Below are 25,145 nucleotides of genomic sequence, written 5' to 3' on the forward strand. Positions count from 1 at the left end.
AAAGCATAATAATCAATATAGTCTTCCCTGCTGTAATCTGAAGATGAATGCTATGATAATCTGTTTTCTGAATTTTTCTGGAACATTCTATAAAAAACAGTAATTCAACCAAGAGCTCGATGTATTTTGTAAATTATAGTTAATAACTTTAAGAGCAAAACATATAAGATAAATAAAGAAGTTATTTGATCTAGGAGCAGGTACTGATTTGTGTACTTGCCTTGATTATTGTTGCAGGTCTGTTTTGACTTGGCTGGGTGTTTGTTTTCACTCTTACTAATGGGCCAAACATCCTATATGTGAGAAATGGTGTTTGCTCTTAGCTCTGCAGGCCAAGGTTCAATATTGTGTCTTGATCACACAAAAAGAGGAACAGATTTTTAAGTCCCTTATCTTTGTGTAACACACATTGTCAGTTACAAGAGTAGATTTTCTTGGACTACTTCTCACAACCCCTCCATTTATTCCAGTGATTAGATAGTAACCCTATTATAAAGAAGGCTTCATTGAGAAATGGCAATAATAAGATGCTTTAGTTTTCCAGTAAAATCTGGACAATCCTAGACAAATTTTACAGCAATTTATCTCATGAACAAGTGGGGTCACATTATTCAGATTTCTGGAATATTGTTCAGTCTTGAATGGGGTAATTCAAAGGTTTTGCTTTTCAAGATTATGCATTCTTTGTTTTGTGTTCCTGGTATCACCTCATTGATTAAATGGCTCAGGAAATTTAACTGAGACTAAATATTGTTTTTTAAAATACAAAATCAGCTTTCAGATAGAATGGGAAATGATGTGCACATGTTTATAATTTTCTTAATTCAGTTTGTCTTCCTTCTATAGTTCGCCTTTCTGTGGCAAGTTTTGAAGTGCAGGAAGGACTGAAATTATTGCCTCCCTGTGTAATAGTATGCCTTCAAACACATGCTGTCTGCTAGGCAACATACTTTAACTGAATGTTTACATTAAAAAATAAAATAAAAATGGGAAATTGAGTATAGAACAGCGAAGTGTCTTTAGTATAATCTTTATTTCATAGATAACTTTGAAACCTTGAAAGTTACTTTGAAGTAAGATGGGCAGCCTATACATTTTATAAATCAATTAATCAATAAATAACTTTTTGATCCCTCATAAATTCCCACAAACTTTCTTAGAAAGTAAGATTGGTTGCTGCTTATGCTTTGTTTGGAAATGTATTCATCTGCCTAAGCAGGGGTAATATGTAACATGTTGTGAGACAGATAACTTTGCCAGTAATCAATGAATAGAGAAATCCCTCAGTAGCTCTTTTGCTTCAATATCCACAGTATAACTTCAGAATTATAAATATGTCCACAAGATTGAAAATGGAATGTAGAACAACAAAATGAAGAAATAAAGATACATTTTCCCCATTGTTATCTCTTGGCTCTATTTTTGTTCCCTGGACTGAATTCACGTTTTGAAAGGCTGGAATAGGGTTTTTTTTGGAGACAGAGATATAAGGCCCTTAACAATTTTTATTTTTTTGTAGCTCCTGATGTAGTCTGCAGATGGTGGTCATCAGCAATCACAATGATAATCAGCTGGCTCAAGGGTGATGATACAGCTGTGAAATCTCAGTTTATCAATGTGGAACGAATTCCTAAATGCTTGGAGATGATGGAGTGTGTGATCTTTTATATTATTTGTACAACTGTATCTGAAATCTAAAAGGGATATTATAAAATAGAAAGTTTCTTAATCTTTAATTTTGATCTCCCATAAACATATCACAAATCTCTGTTGGGCATTATGAAACTAAAGTATAACTTGTTTCTTCAAATAGTTTTTAAATTAACCCAGCACTTATCAGACTTGGGTATCACACGTTTGCCTTGAAGCAGTGGATGCAAACATGAGTGTAACATCTACTATACTAGTTTTAGCTTCATTATCTAGTGATAATTCATTTATAGGGCTCATTTTAGCACTTTTTTGGGAGAATATATACCAAAGCAGTTATATAACAAAGTATCTGGAAATACATTTTTTAAAAAGGGCTGCTTGAAGCCATGAAAGTCAGCTTGGTAACCTTGGACCAGTTTCTTCTCACAGTCCAACTCATCTCATAGGGTTGTTATGGAGAAAATAGGAGGAGGCAGGTCATTGCCGGGATTCAAATTTTTTTACTATGGTTCTGTGGGCGTGGCTTGGTGGGCATGGCATGGCTTGGTGAGCATGGCAGGGGAAGGATACTGTAAAATATCCATTCCCTCCCCACTCCAGTGGAAGGTTACTACAAAATCCCCATTTCCTCTAGATCAGATGGGACTAGGGAGGCAGATAATAGATGGGGGCGAGACCAGTCAGAGGTGGTATTTACCAGTTCTCCAAACTATTCAAAATTTCGGCTACCAGTTCTCCAGAACTGATCAAAACCTGCTGAATATCACCTCTGAGGCAGGTATGTTGGATATTTCCCCCACCTTGTATTATTTGTAAAAACAATAGAGGCAGAAAACAAACAAATCTACTGTTCATAAAACTTAAAAGACATTAATCATTTTCCTTGCTCTCTCCTCTCCTCCTCCCTATATGCCTCTAGGAATGCCCTTGTACGAGCTATCTTCCATGTATGCAAAGCCATGAATGTCTTGTTGTCTAGCAAGGCAGATGGGCAGCATAGTTCATTTAGCCATTGTGAAAGAGCTAGCACTCATCTCTGGAATAGTCTTAACATGAGAAGTGGGGTCTCAAGCACAAGTCTCAACAATGTAAGTCGTGCATATTTACTTGAACTAAGGTAACAAACCGTTTTCTTAATGTAGGTTTTGTTAAATGTCTTTGAGTTTTGTTAAATGTCTTTGAGACTGAAAGACTAGCTGCTTCTTACTCACCCATGAAAAAATGGAGAGTCTTCCTTCTTTTGCCTTCTTCCAGTGCAGCAAATACAGCTGCATTGTACCTATTTTCAAAGGAAAGGCAGGTGGGGACAGCATCTGTTCACAGTTCATTAGCTCTGCCCAAATAATAACAGAACAAGTGCTTGCTTGACTCATTCCCTTTTCTCTTGAATTACACATCCTGAATGAATTATTTTCACCAAAGGATAAGGATACTGATTTCCATAGCTAAGAACAGTTCTCAATTTTTGCATCATGAAATTGGTCTTTATTCCTATCTTTGTATTTAATACTAAGTGCACTTTGAGTTTTGTAAGCATGGAGGTTTGTTAAACTCAGATTCTTTGTTTATACCTATTGGGTGGCAACTGTAGTGCATTGTAGTTGCATTGCATGTTCTGGAAAAACTCATGCAATGTTTCTGCAGTGCAGTTCAGAGGCCTGCCTGATCTCTGCACTACAAGTCAAGTCTCCTGAGCCTTGGTTTTCAAAGTTTTTGTTGGTATGGGAAGTAATTCTTAGGAACTTTATATAAAGTGGATCAAGAGGCCATTTAATCTAGCCTTCCATCCAAAGGTAGGAAGGAGTATTTAATTCACCAATCCTCTCAGATTAATCAATGAAATATGGGTAACTATACCCCCAATTAGAGAGCTAACTGCAATAAATAACATGCAGAATTAATACTGTAGATTGAAAGGGCTCAGGAAAGTAACACAAAGAATACCAGGCAAAGAAAAGGCAAACATAACTGTTGTACTATATTTAACACTTTGCTTATGGCTTGTATTTTGAAAGAAATTAATCAAATTGTATGCTTCTTATAAAACATTATTTTGTCATCAGTAAATGTGCAATATTTTAGTTCTGTGAACACTGATGCCATTTTTATTTTCATCCAACATTCTATTGCTTTCTATTTCTGGGGAATTTTGGGGTCAAGTGCAACATTCTTTAGGATAAGTTTTCAATAAATGCACAAATAATTTTTTTCAGTTGTTTCTTGTTAATGCAATTCAAGATGAACACAATGTAGTTTCACTATATAGTAATTTCACAAAACACTAATTAAACAGGAAACAAAAATTGATTAACAAATGATTAAGCAATGATATATGTATTATAAAGAAGTTTAATATTATTTGGTGGCAATGATTTTATGTTGCATATTGCTTAATTTTATTTGATTTAAGTAGTTCTATACTGTTAATAGGTTTTATAAGGTCTATTTTATCTATTTTTGTAAAGGGGGTTATCTAATTCCTTTAGAGTTATCTAGGTTTTTAATGTGGCTGCTTATTTTTTTATATTTTAATCTAACTGATACTTTTTATTCCTGTTTATTGTTTAGTTTTTATAATAAATATATATTTACTGTACTGCAACAGTATATAGTAATGATAATGGCTATTTAAAACTCTGTATTTTGGTAACTTGGACATGGCTTTGGGGATTCCTGGGCCAGTTGTTCAAAACTGACTGTGACCACCAGAAATTTTCACGCAGAGTTACTGTAGCCCCCACCCCCTGCCATTACTATTCTCTGAATACTTTTTTATTTTTGTTGCTGAATGACAATCTGTCTCTTTAGATGATCCAGCTGCTGGCTTGCGATCTACTGTTGTCTCTCCGTACCACTCTGTGGCAGAAACAGACAAATTCTAGTCAAGCTTTGGGAGACATGCACCATGCTTCTGCTTCTGAGCTGACTGGCTTCCAGCGTGATCTTGGCAGCCTGCGAAAACTAGCAAACAGCTTCAGGCTTGCTTACCGAAAGGTAAGAATCTGTGATATTGGAAACCCTCTGTGGATTTCTTGCTAAAAATGAATAATAAGGAACTGGTAATTTTTGGATTTATCTATTAAAAAGGACTGTATATGGGGAGGAGGGAACTATGTTACATAATCTTGAAAGGGGGAAATAATATTTAGTCGGTTTATAACTGCTGTAAATATTGGGAGCCGCTTTTAGTTTTTATTCCCTTGTCTTTGTATTGTTTTAAACACTTTTTCCTTTTTCTTTATTTTTCTTTGTATTTGTCTTTTAATGTAGTAAAAAAAAATCAGATAGGCAGGCAGGCAGGCAGACAAACATGTTTGTGTAAGAATCTCTGAATGGTATTGAGAGAACTTCAGGTTGAGAAAATGTTGGCTTTTTTCATATTTTCATATTTATTTTCTCCTGAGTGCCTGAATGGTATTGTAAGCCAGAAGAACAAATTGCTCTGCCAGAATCTGTTTTTCATAAATCTGTGATAATAAACACTGCAAACAATGTTATATTATCACAGATTTTCTTCTGGATATACTTCTACTATTTTAAGCTTTGCTCATGATACTTAGGTGTACATAAAATGATGAGGATGCTTTGTGAAAGTTAAAATATTTCACTTTATTTTACATCCCTAAAATAATTATGTAATTATAATTGTGTGTGTGTATGCACACATGCTTTTGTTCCAGCCCATAGGGCTCATTTTTGTGATATAGATGTGATATGAACTGAGAATTTCCAAGCTTTCTATTCTTTCTACATTGGTTTAAACCAGAAAGCGGCTAAGAGAATAAAGTGGCCATTAAAATACTCTTAAGAAAGGAAGATAATGGTTTTAAAAGTTTGCTTTAGGGCTCACCATTTATTTCCCCTCACCACCACCACCACCCCGGGAATAAATTGCAACCCAGATTCTTCTGTCTTCTAAGCATGAACTGTTTAGAGGCCAGCTAAGTCAGCCTTGCACCTGCATCAGACCATCTGCCAAGGGAGAGTTGTACAATTTATTGGATGTGCAATTTTAATGACCACTAGATGTCAGCAGAAATATACAGAATATAAAGACCCTGACGCCATTTTGTGTTTGTCCAGATTTTTGCAGCTCAGGCAGCTATGGTAATTCTGTTGGAAGAATTGCAGAAACAGAACACACAAAATACATAGAGATTAGGTGAATCTGGCAAGAGGATGAGAGTGGATAAAAGACAAACTTTAAAATCTATAAAATGTCCATCACAGTTTTGGACATCTGGTCAACATCTAAGAAATGATTGTTTGAAGTCTGCCTATTAAAGTCATCGCCATGGCATTTCAATTTTTTCCTACTTTTCTAGGTTTTTCTTCATGAGGCCACTGTCCGCTTGATGGCAGGAGCCAGCCCCACCCGTACTCACCAGCTGCTTGAGCATAGTCTGAGACGTCAGACCCCACAGAGTACCAAGCAAGGTCAGTAGTTTCTTGTGCTGTTCTCTTTCTTATCTGCTAAATAGAAGGAGATAAAACAGGACGAACTGCTACATTTGGAAAATTGGCTGATCTCAGTTTGGTCTTAATTTCTGGTCGACCTATGATTCTTTATGTAGATAAGAGGCACCTAATGCTTGAAGCCTGAATTATTCTTGGATGTATAATATAAAATATCATTTTTGGTATTTTTACACTCAGAACCATAGACAGGCAGGCAGGCAGGCAGGCAGACAGTCGGACAGACAGAAAGAAGCATATACAGCTTTGTTTTGGGATATGTTTATTTTTGGTCTGTGCCCAAATAAATCTGTCTTCTCAAGTATTCCATTATATCACAAAAGAAAAGCTCCTATATTAGTTGCATGCAGTAGTATTTTTAGCTGGGTGAGATGCTATAATTTGACTTTTAAAATATTATCCTTTTTACCAATCTTGACATTAAAAACAAGAGGCTTATGCCAAGTGCCATTGTTTTTAGTAACTACAATACTCAGCCTACATTGTTTTGTTTCAACAAATGGAACACTTCAGCATTCAGAGTTTTGTTTTCAGAATTCCCCAAAACTGGAATGTTTAGCAGAAAATTCGAGGTGGTGCCAGTGTATTTTTTATTTCAATAACTTCCACAATACATTTATTGCCTAAAAACATTAATTACTCATTATTAATTATTCATTACTAAGATTTTTATTGTTAGTCTTTTCTTTTCATATTTAGGTGAGTTGGATGTTCTTCCCGGACAAAGAGAACGAGCTACAGCAATTCTATTAGCCTGCCGCTACCTCCCCCTGTCTTTTCTGTCATCTCCGGGCCAGCGTACTGTCCTGCTGGCAGAAGCAGCTCGAACACTGGAGAAGGTTGGCGACATGCGTTCCTGCAATGACTGTCAGCAGATGATTGTGAAACTAAGTGGTGGCACAGCTATTGCTGCTTCCTAACCCTAGAGGAATAGTTTCATCAGACATTGAATGAATTCTTGTCCCATTCTCTTCCTTTTTTCTTAAAAACCCTTCCAGATGTGTGGAAGTTTCATTATACTAATAGGAGACAGTGACTTGGTGTATAGCAAGTGGCGAATTATTTGCCTCCAAGCAAAAAGATTGTTCATGCTGGTGCTAGAAAGTTTTTTTTTCCCCTGGCAGAGACTGATATCTTGGACTGATTAACTTGGATGTCTTTGAAAGAGGGATTTGTTTTTCTCTCTCATTGTTTTTACAAAACAATCTCTATTGAAAACATCTTTGGGGTAAGGAGTTAGTAAAAAGTGAAAAATTTGTTACAAAGTCTCATTTGATGGCATTTGCAATGGTTCTTGGTCCAGTAATATATAGATTCAAAGAAGATAGGATTGTGTTTAACTTCTACTCTCCTCAGTATACGTTTGTCCTACTTACTGATACCTTCCTATAAAATAGAAGCTTTAGGAAGTCAGGCCAGTTCTCTAGAGAAGTGCATTATGGTTTTTATGCTATTTGGGTTATAGTTATTTATATTTTAACTTTGCAAACTATAAAAAATACCAGTTTCTTTTTGTCTCATACTCTTCATTTCATTCTGTATCTTTCTTCTTTCTGTAATTTTTCATAAACTGATGATGATCAGAAAGATGGAAACTGTAGTTTCAGTCAATCAGTCAATCAATGTTTATTCAATCATAGACCAGCAAATAAAAAAAGAAAAAATGAAATTAATTAGGATAAAAAGAAAAAAAATCTAAGGAAAACAAACCTGATGTACTGTACAAACTATAAAACAGTACTTAGCTGTAAAGAAGTAAAATCAGATCAATGTTATATGATAATTAAAAAAACAAGTTAAAACAAATCAGAACAATCCAGAAGTTTAATAAAGAATAGACATAATAATTCCTGGTGAACATTTTGTAGAGGAGACAATACAAAATAACTTGTTCCATATTTCAATTGTTCCTTCATGGCATGGACAGAGTCTATGTTTGAAGAGGATTTTTTAGTGTCTCCCTTCAGTAACAACTATTGGGAGAACATTGAATCTGACCAAGGATAAAGCCATTCTAAATTTTGGAATTGTTATGTGACTAAGGTATATCACTGGTTGAAGAAGATATGAGAAACTATAACATCTAAATTAGCAGGTTGTAGAAGACTGTTCTATAGCATCATTGTAAAGCCAGGAATTGAATCTTCCTTTTATATATACTTCCTGATAGGGGAAACAAGGAAAAACTAAAAACATTACTTTAAAAATTAATGGTTAAATGACAGGAAGATGCAGGTTTCCTGATCTCAGTTAGGACTGAAGGTAAAGGGTAGAACATTAACATCTTTTCCAGCATTATTTTGCTGAAGGAAATCCCACTTTTGGAAAGAGATTTTGAGCAAGATGAAACGTGGACAAGGATGAAATGATCCTCCCCAAGACCTTGATTTGGATGCCTGCTTGTTATAAACAAAGAGGTAGCTAACCTAGCCACACTTTTAAATCATGTAGATCTAGCTTGACCCTAAAAAAATACAGATTTTTTCCCCCAAAGCTCTTTACATCCATGTAAGATTTAACACCTAATGGTAAAAATTAGTTCCATGTTCACCAATTGGTAGTAAGGTAGCTATACTACCAATTGAAGGGATTCTCATGTTCTTTCCCACAATTTAATGGCACATATACAGAAGAGCAATTTGGAAATTCACCCAACTTTAATTATATTAGTCCTTGAAATAATGTGATTGGTAATCCTTGGCTGCATAGATAGGACTCTCAATAATGAAAAATCTTTTAAAACTTTCTATTCCGATACCCCCAAATGTGAAGCTGTGGTGGTAAAGAAATTTTGAATATTGCTATTTCATAGAGTTCAAATACTTCTCCATAAAAGATGCAAATCATGCTGATGATAGAGTTTTAGACAGCAGTTCTGCAGTTCGGTGGTTCAAATCTCACCGGCTCAGGGTTGACTCAGCCTTCCATCCTTCCGAGGTGGGTAAAATGAGGACCCGGATTGTTGGGGGCAATATGCTGACTCTGTAAACCGCTTAGAGAGGGCTGAAAGCCCTATGAAGCGGTATATAAGTCTAACTGCTATTGCTATTAATGCTTCATAGTTAACCAGAAACAGATTCCACATTAAAACCTTGACTTACATCTTGAAAGTCTATTCTCAGTTAACCTGCATTTATTGAAATGTAAAATTTTATTTTAATGCAATTTTCCTGCTTCTCCCTAAAATATGTGAGTGGATGTGTTTGATTTGTATATCCCGCCCCATTCTGGTACATGGTGAAACGTAATATTTGACCATGCTATTTGAAAAAAGTTTTGGTATCGTTGGTTTCCTTGATGGAAGTGTATTTAAGTTTGTGTTTCTTACAACTGATATGCATACTGTAATTCTGCCTGCTTCCCTTTAAACCTAGGTAGTCAGAATAAGGGTCCCAGGGGCTGCTGATTCAGAGGCACATTTAAATTGGCAGGCTGCATAAAGTACCATTCCATTCACTAAGACAGAATCTTAATGATGGCATTCCCAGTGCAGGTAGCAACTAAGTAGGAAAAATAGTAAACTTATTGGGACTGAGGAGATTAGAGGTCATTGCTAATTTATGCCTCCAACTGCTTTTACATCCATGCAAATTTTGCTTTATTATAAAACAAAATAATCAGCCCAGGAGTAACACAAAGTGTGAATTCTTAAGAGTCTAACAGATTGATTGAGTAGGCTTGAACTTGCAAATGCTTCCATCTGGGCTCTCTCAGGGCAAATAATTCAATATAATTAATTTGTAAAAAAAAAATGTAAAAAAATACCCATCTCTTTCTGAGTATTTCATGGTTTCTTGAATTTGAAGCATTGAAAGTAGTTTATTTTTGTTAAAAGAGCAAATGGCCATTACAATATAAAAAATCCATATTAATCAGTCAATTGGATGGAGATGGGTGGTTATAAAAATTGAATAATTACATAAATATTGCACAGCCATAATAATGAGGTTACTGTCTTGTTTAAATTACAATTGCATAGATGTGATCTCTACAAAGAAATCTACCTTTTTGCATCTTTTTGGCAGTTTTATATACTTCATGTATTTATGGAACTGTTCCTCCTAATCTAGCCCTATATATGTTTTGTGTATATAATGGTAACTTTTCTGTTTTTATATGAGATGAAAATTGTCTTTTTATCCCAATAAAATTAGAAATAGAGATGCTTTGATACATGAAGATGTAGCGGATGGTGATGTCAGGAGATGAGAGTTTCTGTTATTCCCAGGTGACCTTTTGGTATGGATCATTATGTAATTTATCTAATAAAGACAAAATTTAACTCAGGGTCTGATATTATTGTCAACAAACTTTCTTTATAATAAGTAATATAGAAAAAATGTCAAAAAATGTCTCCCACAAAAGGTATTTGTCCATTTATTGCAATATATAAATGATAGTGATTCTAGGCAACGAATGCTGTGGTGCCTCGAGAGAGACTTTATTGTTTATTCAGCCATTCTGAAGGATTTAGAGCCAAAAACAGTTGAGAGAACTATGGCCAAGATGCTTAAACCTGTTTGCTAATAGAGGTATTGTGCGTTTGAGGTGAAAGGTAATTTTATATTAACTAATATGAATAGACATCAGAGGTGCAAGTGGCATTACTTCTGCAAAGCATGGATACCTTTGAAGTTTACCTGCTAATTGAGGAGGAACTGTTAACTTGGTGAATTTATTTCCTTGTTTGTCCAGTTGTGTCTGGCTCTAATCTTCACCTCATTTCCAGCTAGCTCAAGTTCCTAATTTCCCTTCCTTTTACCTCATTTTCTTTTCTATTCCTTGCTTCTGCTAGGAGGAGAAAGCATGTATGTGTAGTATATACATGCTGTATATGTATATATGTTTCTCTGCATGTGTGTATGAGAGAGTGATTGGCTCGTACATATAAGAATCACTAATTTTGTAAATGTTCCTTATTAACAAGCAACTCTGTTCAGTTATAGTCAATTGTGAGAAAAAAAGGAGCGAAACTGAAGTTGCTGTCTACATTTCAGAAAAGCAGCTGGGCTCATTTCTCCCTCATACAAATTCATGGTTTGCTGTGGAAAACAATCCACTCACAAGCATCCATGTTGGGGTTCCATCTGGCTGGCTAATTGAGCCACACTCTGGCATTTTTTAGGATCATGCTGACATCCATGGGCAGCATGATCTCATCCAGACCTTCAACCTACAAAATGTGGGTGTGTAGGATAAAATAGGATAAGGAGAAGACAGCAAGCAGATGAGGAAGAGGGAAACCAGATCCAGGCTTTTATAACCATTACAGATAAGTAAGAGGGATGTCAATCAACTTCCAGGAACACAATCTATGGTAAACAACCCATTGTGGTGTGATTCCTGTCTGGAGCATGGCTTGGGACTCAGCTGCAGTGCTCAGTAGCAACACTGCTTAGGAGCTTGGCTGCAACCAGGACAGGAGCAATCATGGTGATTGCAAATCAAGAACCTTCGGAGGGAGGGAAAGATTGTATGCTGCTTGCAACTTAAGACTTTTACCAGTTGAGGATAGAGCACCAAAGACTTAATTACATGGCTACATTCACTTACTTATTGATAGATTAAATCAGTGGTGGGTTCTGGATCCCATCGCAACTGGTACGCTGTGACGGGTCCGGGCATCCACGGGCATGCGCGTTTGGCATGCATGCACACCAACTGCCCTGCGACGCTCCAGCTGCTTGGCGGAGGTTGCACAGGTGCGCGTGTGCACAAATGGCCCAGTTAGCTCAACTAGAGGTAAGGAACGAGGGCCCTCCAAAGCACTGTTCCAGTACAATGGCCGCTGCTTCCAGCTGCCACCGGTACGCCCATACCAGGGCGTACCAGCCAGAATCCACCACTGGATTAAATGTATTTGCTGCCCATCTCATTTCAAAGCGACTCTTGCAAAATAGGAGGATGGAATTAATCCAGGGCACTAGCCTATAATTATGGAAGGTGTTGGCTGCAATAAAGCATTGTGTCCGGTTATCTTCTAGTGCAGTTCTTGGGAAACAATCCTCACAATATGTACTTTTTCCTAATCCCATCCTGTTTTTTTGAAGTATGGTTTTAGCAGAGTGAGAAATAATATATATACAACATACACATAAACATACACACTTACATGTATGGCATATGGAAGCATTTATTAGGCAGGAGGAGAATTTTTAGAAGTCACTTCAATTAATGTTGGCAATGATAATTTGACATGGATGGTAAGTACACTAGTTGAGGAGTTGAACCTAGTTTTTTTTCCCTTTCACTTCTACCTTTTTTGGTCTGTGTTGAGGTACTATCTTAAAATCAGTTATCTTTTTGATAAATGTGATATTTGTTTGAAAAAAAATTATATAATGCAAGTGTTACTCTCTTCCTCTCCTGTAGTGTATCACTGCTTAGGAATACTGTTCAATGCAATGTTTCTCAAATTCAGCAACTTATAAGATTTGTGGACTTCAATTCAGTGTAGTGGCTGGAAAATTCTGGGAGCTGAAGTCCAAAATACTAAACTTGCTGAAGTTAAGAAACGCAGGTTTAGTGCATTTGTATTTCCTTTATGTGTCGGGATACTATATAAAATGGTCGTTTACTGTAGTCAACCTGCTGAAATAAGAAAGATTTGACTTTACCTTTATATATGACCATTCTTAAGGATTCTGTGCTAGGAAAACTCCCAATATCTCTGACCCCAAACATTGCCTACTGTCTATAAATAGAACAGCATATTATGAAGTCTGTAGATTTGAAATAAAATAATTTGAAATGTAAGAGAGAAACTTTTTTGCCTATTAAACTTCAATTTTATTACTGCTTCAACTTGGTTATCGGAATTTTATGTCAAGACTAATTTTTCAGTATATTTAGGCAACAATAGGGGGAGTTGAAGACCTTCCCTGTGTTTTAGTTATAGTTTGGAAATGGAGTAAATGACTTCTTTTATTCAGAAACATGATCAAGAGGAAATTATAAAGATGACCCTCAGTGAATTTGGGAATTCAATGGTTCTATTGACTTCCTTGTTCTCTGTATATATACAGCTGACTATCAATTTTCCCACCTGTATTTTACTTCTCCATTCACCAGCAGAGGGCAGAAATGCCACAGCAAAAGATATTTAATAGAATCCACCATTCATTCTCAACATGCTGCTAGGAATGTATGTTGGCTCTGAGAACATTTGCTAACATATGACGGGAATATGGCATATAGAAAGTTCCTCTGTACGAATGTTCCTTACTGTAATTCTTGCTCAATGCCCATTTAGCCTAAAGTAGCCTTTCATATTTAATCATATATTTCCCACTTTGTTGCTGGGCTTATGTTCTTTTAGGACAGGGGTGAAAAACTCAAGGCCCATGGGCCCTGAAAATAAAGAGGGACCAGCCCGTGGTGCCTCTGTCAGTGAAAACGGAGCTTGGGACCTCTTGAACTCTAATTTCTCTGGCAGAGGGTAGAAGACCATTGCAGCTGAAAATGGAGCTTGGGATCCTATTTTCCCGAAGGTCAAACACAACCCTGATGCAGTCCTCAATGAAATCGAGTTTGACAATTCTGTTTTAGGAGGATAAATACATAATACCTAGAATATGTCAATTTGATGGGGAGAAATGGGGGTGTGGGGAAAGGATAGAGGCTGACGGAGGAGCTAAATGTTCGCTTTGAAAGAATGAACATTTCTATTAGTGAGGATTGTTATACATACTACGTGCCCTTTACATTGTATCTAAAATGTGCCTTAAAGTTTTAAAAATAAAATATAAAACAGTTGCAGTATTTTAGTGTAATTAAGGAAGATATTTCATGGGAAACTATAATGAAGATTAGCAACAATCACATGAAAATGAAATCTAAATAGGAAGGACTTTATTAGTTATCTCTTTTTATGAGGGGCTTCTCTGTATAAAAAGCTACTCAAACAAACAATATAATGGATGGAAACTAATCAAGGAGAAAATCAGCCTAGAACTAAGGGGAAATGCCCTGACAGTTTAATCAGTGGAACAACTTGGCTCCAGAAATTGTGGATGTTCCAACAATGGAAGTTTTAAAGAAGAGATTGGACAACCATTTGTCTAAAATGATACAGGGCTTCCTGCCTAATCAGGGGTTTGGACTAGAAGACCTCCAAGGTCCCTTCTAACTCTGTTATTCTGTTATAATAACTCACTGCTCTATAACTACAATTTAGAAAGTTATTTAATTTATATGAAAATATTTATTCTGAAACTTCAGGCATTTGAACACCAAACTGCTGTAGTGTAATTCTAAGAAATGGTTTGTCCAGGACTGTGCAGTTACTAAAAAAAGCAATGTATGACACTTTTATTTGCCACAAAATAAAATCTACAATTGCCAACAATGATGTTCATAATTAAGGAAAAACGAATTACAAAACTCTTTGGAAAAAGAAGAAAAGAAGTGGTCTGGCAACAGCTGATTGTAGCTGATAAAACTTGTCATTCTTCTAATTTTGGTATGTCCCACCTGGTTTGCTGCATACCTATGGGGCAGGAGATTATACATTACATTCGAAGGTCAAGAAACATTCATATCGTGGGCCTTTAATCACATTCCTCACTTTAGGCAAACAAACAGCTACCATTGACAGACAAGTCATCAACGCCAAAGCTCAAAAGCATAAAATATTCTTCCTAGCCTGCTTCTTAAAGTCCAACTTTCACTTCAATAGAATGCCATGGCTTCCATGATTCTGAAAATACCCTACATAGAAAATAGAGCCTATAGAGATACAAAATACCCTAATCCAAATTTCAAAATTTTATCCATTTATCCTCACCCACCTTAAGTATTAATGGATTTTTTTTAGAACTTGAATACAATCAGGTAAGTGATTTAAAAAAATAGGTTCCTTGCCTTGTACATTTTATTCAGACTTCTGGAGAAGGCTAACTGAGCTATTGTGAAAAAAAATTTCAAGCCACCAGATGGCTTTTGTATTTTAAAGCTACTTAATTGCAAAATTGTGACATTCTTGTAATCTTTAGAAGAATTGATCAGAATCAGTCATGTAATTTTTACTGTTTAAAAAAGTATCTGAATAGTCATTACATATTTCTATTAAACTGTGTTTTTTGCAACTGCTTTAATTCCCCTTTTTGTTTGAGACCACAATGAAATGTTCCTACGTTTTTCAAATTTACTTTTTTAAAAAAAAAATCCACATGAGTTTAGCTAATCTTTTATCTCCTTTATTTCTAATCTTCTTGCTGAGCTATCCAGAGAAGACACTGTAGGCCAAAAAAGGAAGAAAGTTTGGGGAGTCATAGAAATTATTTTCTCTGATGGGCATAAAATGAGACTTCCTTATAAATTGGATAATATATATTATAAATTATTTTTTATATCTTATGTAAAACCCTACATCTAATGCTTGGTTCAACTAAACTAATGTTTTCCCAGGAAACAAATTGTAATGGTTGTTAAACTGTCTGCAATTCTAATTACTTCACAAAGTTGAAGATCTTCTGAACCTACAAAGACTCTTTTATTCTCTTCCTCCTTTCCATCTATGAAGAGGTTCTGCACAAAAACCTGAGATAAGTCAGAATGTCTTTTAACTATCCCTCAAAAGCCAGAATTAAGGAGACTTCCTGGGAGGAGCCTACTGGTGGAAGCAGCAAAAAATCAGCTGCCTCCGAATTCCTGGCTACGTACCTGTTTAGAGGATCTTCCATCTGACGTCTTATCAGGTTTTCTTATCCTTCAGGCAAGAAGGAAAGAAGAAACTGTTTTGCTGGCAAATGCTCTTCGATTTTTGCAGCTTTTGTGCTTGCAAGGAAAGGGGGGCTAGCCCAAGGCAGAACGGCTGTCCGTGCTGGGAACTTCAAACTGCCTTGTGCAGGACAAAGTAGGTCTCTCCCACTCTGATCAAAGTTTTGTTTGATTTATTCTTATCACGAGCTGGATCCGTTCACTGTGGACATTAATTGCTTATCAACATTTTAGCTTCTTTTCTTTTTCTCCTCCGAAAAATTATTTACTCAGAGGCTTCTAAAATGGCGCCGAGCAGCCTGGTTTCTCCGGTAATAACGAACACTTTTTGCTAGACAATGCAAATCCTCAAAAGAATTCAAAACAAGAGAGATTGCTTATCATTTGTTTTGGTTTCACAATAGAAGAATTTTACTCCCTTATTAACCTTGCTTATTTGGAAGTCAAATGGTGATGAATCTGCTGAATGGTCTTGTTACAATGTTTACTCACTGAAAGTTTTGCCAAGCCTTAAACTTCAAAATAAAAGCCTCCTTTTTTAAAGCTCCATATTTAGGCAATAGAGTTTTATTAACTGCAGGCAGATAAATTTTGAAATGGCCTCAAAACCAAATATTAACTTGAAGTCGTCACCCTCTACTTCCAGGGGCACATCCTCAGTGCCTGGCACAAAGCTGCAGCCTCCGCTTCCTACGCCCCCTGCTGGGGATGTGTTAACGAAAGAATTTTTTCTGAGTAATCTAAGCGAGGCTCTTAATGCACAGACAATTAAAATGGAAGATAAATTTAGAGATAATAGAGAGGAGAGAAAAGAGGAAATAAAAGAAATGAAAGAAGAAATTAAAAGTGAAATTAAAAGTGAAATAAAAGGACTCAAACAGGAGCTGTATGAGAAATTTGAGGCTAAGGTTGATAAAATTAGAGACGACATGCTGAGTCTTGTAACTGTATTAACAGAACATATTTCTGGAGTGGAAGATACTCTAGAGGCTCTTAATGATGTCAATGCTAACTTGACATTGAAAACAGAGGTGGTGGAACAAAAAGTGGAAAATGCTGAAAAAGAAATTATTATGATACAGTACCGACAAATGGAGTTCGCATTAAGAGTAAGGGGGCTGCGTGAGGAGAAACAGGAGAACCTGAAACAGATCCTATCGGAAGCTTTTGACCGCCTGATGGGAAGACCAGGGACCAATCAAGACTGGCAAATTGACAAAGCTTACCGCGTCAACTCCTGGCTGGCAAAGCAGAAGCAGCTTCCTCGAGACATCGTTATATATTTTACTACAAGAGAGTTTAGAAATATGGTACTGCAAGCATCTTACAACACTAAGCTTCAAATTGGCGGCCAAGACCTGGTTGTTTTGAAAGAGATACCACCTCCAATGCTAAGAGCCAGGAGAGACTACGCTTTTTTGGTCGAAGAACTCAGAAATCGTCAGATACAGTATAGATGGGATGCACCATTTGGCATCATATTTACATTTGATAAGCAAAGGTACCGCCTCAACTCTGTATGGAAAGCCCGAGATTTTTATTATAATATATTGAAGGCCGGACACCCTGCACCATCTGGACCCAGAGAAAGACCACAAGAAAGACAGGATAGACAGCAAACTACACAACCATCAGACAAGATGGAGCATCTCTCTTCCCTAGAAGTGCAAGGTGCTATGGAACCAAGACCTAGCCGCATGACTACTAGACGTATGGAGAAACAAGTTAAAAAGCAACAGCATCAACAATCATCGGCCATCGATCAAGGATCTACAACAACAAATCTGGAAGCAATGGGAGGAGCTAGACCTAAGGTTAAACAGGCCGTGCAGGAAGCTCTAAAAATGCTTCAACCAACCAAAAATGACAACTAAGATCTTAACATGGAATGTCAATGGACTGAACTCTCCACAGAAGAGGAAGAAAATATTTCATTATCTCAAACAGTTTAAGAACGATGTAATTTGTTTGCAAGAAACTCATATCAAGTCAACTGATCAAAAATATTTGATCAACTCAAAACTTGGTCAACATTTTGCAGCTTCTGCTATGGAAAAGAAGAATGGTATAGTTGTATACTTAAGAAAAGATATGAAAGCTGAATTAATAGAAGCAGATCCCTTCGGAAGATATATTGCTTTAGACTTAATCTTAGAAGGGAAAAAGACATTACTTTTGGGAATTTATGCTCCCAATCAACAGCAAGATAGATTCTATAGAAATCTTCATGCTAAATTAGTACAGTGGGACTATAGTTCCTGTATACTATTGGGTGACTGGAATGGAGTGATAGACACTAAGAGAGATAAGAAGATTTCCCGCCTAAATACCAAGATGCGAGCAAAGTTACCCAAATCTTTCTTTGACATTATGGATGATTTTGAATTGAGAGATATTTGGCGAGAAAGAAATGCAGAGGAATATGACTTTACTTTCTTTTCGGACAGGCATCAATCCCTTTCAAGGATTGATTTTATCCTAACCACTAACGATTTGCTTTCTAGGGTCAAGAAAACAAAGATTGCAGTTAGGGTCCTTTCTGACCATAATCCAGTTTGGATGGAGTTGGGAAGGGTAGTGCAGGCAAGAAGGTCTTGGAGATTGAATGAAAACTTATTTAGATATGAAAAGTATATTAATGATTGTAAAAAATTACTATCTGAATATTTTGTTTTGAATATGAATAAGGGTACATCTATGGAATTTGTATGGGACGCAAGCAAAGCGTATATGAGAGGAGTTTTGATGAATATAAATAAAACACATAGAAATAAGCAAGGGTTAAAACGAACAGAACTGGAAGAGGAAATTAAGAGAAAAGAGCTGGAGTTAACAAGGAACCCAGACGATACAAAGGTTAAGGAAGCTATTAACATATTAAAATCTCAATTTGACATGTTGATCTCTGACCAGGTGGCTACTAATCTATTATATGCAAAACACAATACTTTTTGTAATGCAAACAAACCTGGCAGATGGTTAGCTTATCAGATTAGGAAAAAAAGGAAAACTCGAAATATATCTAAACTGTTTTACAGAGGGAAGGAGGTGTTTCAACAGGAAGAGATTCAAAAGGCTTTCTGGGAATTTTTTACAGAACTGTATAAAGGGGATAAAATTAATGGTTTAGACATAGACAAATATTTAGACAAAGAGAAAATACCTTCAGTTAGAGAAGAACACAGGCAAAAATTGAATCAACCAATAACCTCGGGGGAAATCCTGCAGGTAATTAAGCAATTAAAGTTAGGGAAAGCACCAGGTACAGATGGCTTGACAGCGGTTTACTATAAAAACTTACAGTTAGAAATGGTAGAACCTCTTAGAGAATTATTTAATATGATTCAAACGGAAGGTAAAGTCCCTCCATCTTGGAAGACAGCGTTTATATCTTTGATACCCAAAGAAGAACAAGATACTACTCAACCCAAAAATTATAGACCTATTTCATTACTGAATGTAGATTATAAAATTTTTACTAAAATATTAGCAAATAGGTTAATGTTGGTCACTCAACAATTGATACATACGGACCAAACAGGTTTTATACAAGGGAGACAGATGAAAAGTAATGTTAGATTAATTATTAATGCATTAGAATATTTGGGAAAGAACAACCAGATCCCTGCTGCGTTTATATTTTTGGATGCTGAGAAGGCCTTTGATCGAGTTAACTGGCAATTTCTGTTGAAGATACTGCAAAAAATGCAGATTGGAGATAATTTTCTACAGTCAATCAAAGCAATATACCAACAGCAAACAGCACAAATTATAGTCAATGGAAGTCTAACAGACTCTTTTCAAATTGGAAAAGGTACAAGACAGGGCTGTCCTTTGTCCCCATTATTGTTTATTATAACTTTGGAAGTATTGTTGAATAAAATACGGGGCTTGGATGGTTTAAAAGGGATCAAGATTAGGCAGCAAGAATATAGAGTCCGCGCTTTTGCGGATGATTTGGTCATAATATTGGAACAACCGCAGGAATCTAGTATGGTTTTAATGAATATGATTAATCAATATGGTCAAGTGTCGGGCTTTAAAATAAACTTAGGAAAAACCAAAATATTAGCTATAAATATGAATATTAAACAAAAGGAAGAATTAGGAGTGATGCTAGGATGTGAGGTAGTTAAAAAAGTTAAATATCTTGGAGTTAACATTTTAACTTCAAATGGGAAATTATATAAGCATAATTATGAACCACTTTGGCATAGCATACAGACAGAGATGAAAAAATGGGAGAAACTGCACTTATCTTTGCTGGGTAGGATAGCGGCAGTGAAAATGAACATTTTACCAAAATTTTTATTTCTCTTCCAAATGTTACCTATACTTAAAAAAGATGCGAACCTTTTAGAATGGCAGAAGGGTATCAACAAATTTGTGTGGGCAGGAAAGAAGCCGAGGGTAAAGATGAAAATAATGCAAGATGTACGTGAGAGAGGAGGATTGAAACTACCTAATTTAAAAATATATTATGATGCAGTGGTATTATCTGTAATTAGTGACTGGATTCACTTAACCAATGATAGAATATTGAACATTGAGGGACACGATCTGGTATTTGGTTGGCATGCTTACCTGTTATTCAACAAAAAATTGGATAAGAACTTTAAAAGTCATATTTTAAGAAATGCTTTATTGCGGGTCTGGAAGAAATATCAATATAAATTAAATGACAAGATACCCATGTGGGCAATTCCTAGACACGCAATTGAAAATATGAATACAGCACAAAAACAGGACAGAATTACCTACAGACAGCTTCTTACCTCGGAAAGGGGGGTATTACAATTAAAATCTTTAGAGGTATTAAAAGAGGAGAAGGTAGTTCAAACATGGTTCCAGTATGGGCAATTACAGGCTAGGTGGAAAATAGATCAAAAAATTGGTTTTATTCAAGTTGAGGATAACTTGTTTAAACAAATAAGAGATCAAAGCTTAATGCATATAAAGAGGATATATAATGTATTAATACAGATGGATTCGGAAACAGAATTAGTTAAAGATTGTATGATAAAATGGGCTCAAAATATTGAGGAACCAATAATGTTGGATACATGGGAAAGAATCTGGGTAAGAAATGTGAAATTTACACAAGCTCAAAATCTGAGAGAAAATTTTTACAAGATGTTCTATAGATGGCATTTAGATCCTAAAAAGTTGGCTTCTATGTATCCGAATGTACAGCCTAAATGTTGGAGATGTGGTTCTCTCGATGCTACATATTATCATATATGGTGGACCTGCCAAAAGGTTAAAGCATTTTGGATAAAAATATGGTGGGTCATGCAAAATGTTTTTAAAAGAAGGATAAAGTTTAGTCCTCAGCTATTTTTACTAGGTATATGTACTGACTTTACAGTGGTAGAGACCAACTTGACTCTTCACCTGATAACTGCAGCAAGACTGTTGGTGGCGCAATATTGGAAGAAGGAAGACTTGCCTACAATTCAAGAATGGACATTGAAAGTAACAAACTTAGCTGAAATGGCTAAAATATCGGCATATCTCAAAGATCATTCAAATGAGAGATATAAACGAGACTGGAAAAAATGGATTGACTATATACAAAATAAATACGGGACTAAGAAATTCCAGTTAGCCTATGCTTAAGATCAGGAATGATTTAAATTGTTTAAAGTTAGTTCAGTAAGAAGAAGCTAAGGTCAATCTAGAATGTCATTAATTTCTTTATTTCTTTTTTCTCAATAGATTTTAGACTGTGTTAGTTAAAATTCTATACCGTGTACGGGTTCTGGGAAGTCGGGGGGGGGGGAAGGAGGAGGGGGGGTGGGGGGGTGGAGGGAGGGAGGGGTACACACACAAAAAAAATTGTACTTCAATGTTTTAATGATTGACAAATGATGACATATTTGTGTTTTTTTTAAAGAAAAAAAAAATAAAAAAGTTCTGTTGAAAAAAAAAAAAAAAAAAAAAAGCCAGAATTAAGCAGATGACTTCTCAAAGTTGTTAACTGACACACTAGGACATATAATTATTTTTGAAATAATGATTTGTATACAGGATACCATGAGCCAATCTGTCAGAGTGATCCTCCAAGAAAAAGCTATTAGTTGAAGCCAGGAAATAAAGATTTTCTCCCATTGAACCTGTTCTATGGAACAATCTCCACCTAAAACTAAGATTGATACCCGTGGCTGGGGCCTTCTGGAAGGCAATTAAGGAACTCTTCTGTAGGGCCTTTGGGAATTGATTGCTTTCCACCATAATTTACATTTAGTATTTATTATTTCATTGTGTTGTCGTGGATTATGGTAGAATTTACTGTGGTTTATTTCTGTAATGTTTTGTTACGATTGTAAGCTGCCAGGCCCTTGCCATTCATCCCCAAATATATTTATGCCCTTTCTGGAATTTTTGCCTGAGGATATTACATTTAACGCTAGATCTACAACCGTGATGGCGAACCTATGGCACACATGCCACAGGTGGCACGCAGAGCCTTCTCTGTGGGTGCGCGAACCCAGCTCAGTTCTTCCACACACCTCGGTGTGCGCGTGCACTTCCCGCCAGCTAGCTGATTTTGGGGTCTCTGCCCTGCATGTCTAGGGCACATGCGGGAGACATGCATGCATGTGTGGAAGGATGAGATGCACGTGTGGGGGTTGTGTGTGCATGTGCAGGGGCGGGCCACACAGACGTTGGACTATGGGTGTGTGCATGCACGCTTTCGGCACTTGGTGCCATTACTATTCTACTATATTAAATGGGGTTGGGGTGGGTGGGCAGGGATCAATATTCTCTCTGCTGAACTTCTGCCCCGCAATTCATTTTTCATGAATGGAACAGATTTGGACTAGCTGGGGAATCCCTGCTCTCAAGAAAAGCAGACTAGATTCCACATGGCAGAAGAGTGTCTCTGTCTTAGAAATTGTGATTAACTGACACTTGGCCACCTTTGCTTCCACCCTCCCTCCAATTGCTAATACAGCTGGTGCTGATGATGTGGTCTCCCTATCACTTGGTCTGCATGGAAGTTTAATTTATTAGAAATTTTTATGTCAGTTTGTGGATAGTTATTTGGAGAAGTTGCCAATTCTGGCTTTATATTAATTGCTGAACAGGATTTTGGTACAATTGTACACATGCCTTGGAATTATTAACATACAAAACTATAAAATGGGTAATAATAATAATAATAATAATAATAATAATAATAATAATAATAATAATTAGAAGACATTACTGTGTCACACAGATGACACACACATATCCAGCAGTATAAACTAAAATACAAATTAAAACTTCAATACCAGGTATCAATCATTCTAAAATAGCAGCTATATTGCCAAAAATATGAAGTGACATTTTGTTGTTTGGAAAGAAATTGGACACCCACAATGATTTCATCATGTGATGAAGTAAAATTCCTAGTGACATGTATCTGTTTGCAATCAGAGCTTGGAATACTATTCAGAAGCAGAAGTGAATTGAGTAGTGGCTGAATTTAAATCAGATCATGATACAGCCGCAATTAGTTGGTATCTATCGCAAGTACTTTTTGGCTGCATTTCAGGGGAAATCAGCATTTGTATATTTTAATAGCCAGAACTCAATTTAAAAAGATTTTCTTCCATGCTACAAGATATATCAGAATATGACTACAACTCCAATTACACATCAACTGGTGGATCATGTTGTATCTGATCTGGTGGTCCAGAGATCATGAAAAAAGACTCAATGAAAAGAGCCAGAGTGAAATGTGATATAAAGTGAAATATGGTGGCTGAAATATCAATATTTTGAATTTGTTACTATACAGCTAATAAATACATGTTTATATAGGCAATGGGGAATGAGTTATGATGTTACAAATATATGTTCACAAATATGTTTGTTTACATGATCACACACATGCCTTTTGTGATTTAACAAGATGTCATTATGATGGTATTAAATATTTTACATGAATCTCATAATTAGGTGGGAAATATGCCTTATGTTCTGCCCAGATCTTTTCAACCCTATAAAGTTATCCAGTTAAATATGAGATTCTTAATATTAAAGGAATGCAAACCATGTGCATTGTATAGAATATTTATATACAAAACCCCAAAATGACTTGTTAAAATACGATTAAAACAAATGTTATATAAAGAAAAAGGGAAGCTAAAAATGAAGGAAATGGCATACATTTTCTCACAGTCCTTGATGCTTCCATTTCAGACTGTTTATTTTTATTCATTTATTATTAGATTTATATCCTGTCTTTGTTTCCCCCAGAAATTTAAACACATAGAAATTTGATAAGTAATATAATATAGAGTGAATATCCAAACACAAGGTACCAATTAATTATTGCATGAGTGATTTTTGTCTTTTGTTAGAGCACTGTAGGAATGGGAAGGGCAGAAACATATTCCCTCTTTTGACGCAGTTCCATGCAGTAACAGAGTCCTGAAGGTTTCTCTTGGTATTAATGATTCTGGTATAATATAATGAAAAACTGAATTAGGAAACAACAGCAGTGCATCGAGCAATAGGGTAGTAAAGGCATGCTGGTTTCACCAAGCACGCTAACCAGGTTTTGTCAAATTGTCCTAATTGAACAAATGAGTTCTGTTACAATTGTAGACGATCATCAGCTCTGGCAAGCACTCTAGTTTTCTCTGCATCTTCTATGTTTCCTTCCAGAATCTAGCAGTGACACTTGAGTGAAGCAACTTTATTCCAAGCTGTCAGGCCCCACTTCACCAATTGCTTCAAAGGGAAGAATATAGGAATGAACAATAAATCCATTCTAGACAGTGACCTCAGTCTTGCTATTAGTGGAAAAAAGCCGTTGTTGCTGCACATAATGAGTGGGGGTTTGGCTGAAGACCTCAGGCAGCTTCTCAATACTGAACTGACGCCTGGTGGCATAAGCTTGTCGTCGAAATTCAGGGTGGCCGTGATCCCAGCCCCCTTTGAAGACAGGGCTGCCTGCATTGGTTTTCATCACTTTAGTTTTCTGTCCTGGTGTCCCCAAGCCAATGAGAGCAGTGCCTTCTGGGAAAGGTGGGAGATCATTTCGATGAAGTGTTAGGGGAGAAAATGACAAGGTGCCTGATGATGGCATCTCCACCATGGGAAACCTCTTGTAGAATTCTTCTGGGGCACTTTCTATAGGGGAATATATGGGTGTGGGGAGGGGAGGGAATGAAAAGCAATTATTAAGTTGATAGAGACTTTAGTAGCTTTCCTGATGGCTACCCTCCCTAGCATCTCTACTCTTTTTTTTGTTTGCCTCTCTTGTTAGTGTCAGAAGAGGGTTAAGACTGTTATAATTA

At 36.3% G+C, this 25,145-nt stretch overlaps 2 protein-coding genes across 4 annotated transcripts in view; one reads left to right on the forward strand and one right to left on the reverse strand.

The window, feature by feature from the left end:
- The window catches only part of SREBF2 (sterol regulatory element binding transcription factor 2), a 39,232-nt gene extending 28,816 nt beyond the window's left edge, over positions 1-10,416 (forward strand). For all 3 annotated transcript variants that reach the window (XM_014064471.2, XM_014064472.2, XM_087723231.1), the window contains 5 exons: positions 1,520-1,652; positions 2,573-2,741; positions 4,462-4,647; positions 5,979-6,090; positions 6,829-10,416. In XM_014064471.2, coding sequence (XP_013919946.2) covers positions 1,520-1,652; positions 2,573-2,741; positions 4,462-4,647; positions 5,979-6,090; positions 6,829-7,049 — 821 coding nt within the window. In that variant the 3' untranslated portion in view covers positions 7,050-10,416. The remainder of the gene's footprint in view (positions 1-1,519; positions 1,653-2,572; positions 2,742-4,461; positions 4,648-5,978; positions 6,091-6,828) is intronic.
- Positions 10,417-21,795: 11,379 nt separating this feature from the next.
- The window catches only part of SHISA8 (shisa family member 8), a 31,073-nt gene continuing 27,723 nt past the window's right edge, over positions 21,796-25,145 (reverse strand). The window contains exon 4 of the mRNA XM_014064467.2: positions 21,796-24,978. Coding sequence (XP_013919942.2) covers positions 24,617-24,978 — 362 coding nt within the window. The 3' untranslated portion in view covers positions 21,796-24,616. The remainder of the gene's footprint in view (positions 24,979-25,145) is intronic.

The sequence above is a fragment of the Thamnophis sirtalis genome, unplaced genomic scaffold (genome assembly GCF_051295495.1).
Source record: "Thamnophis sirtalis isolate CommonGarterSnake01/CBP01778 unplaced genomic scaffold, rThaSir2_p1.2 scaffold_9, whole genome shotgun sequence".
Classification (NCBI taxonomy): Eukaryota; Metazoa; Chordata; class Lepidosauria; order Squamata; family Natricidae; genus Thamnophis; species Thamnophis sirtalis.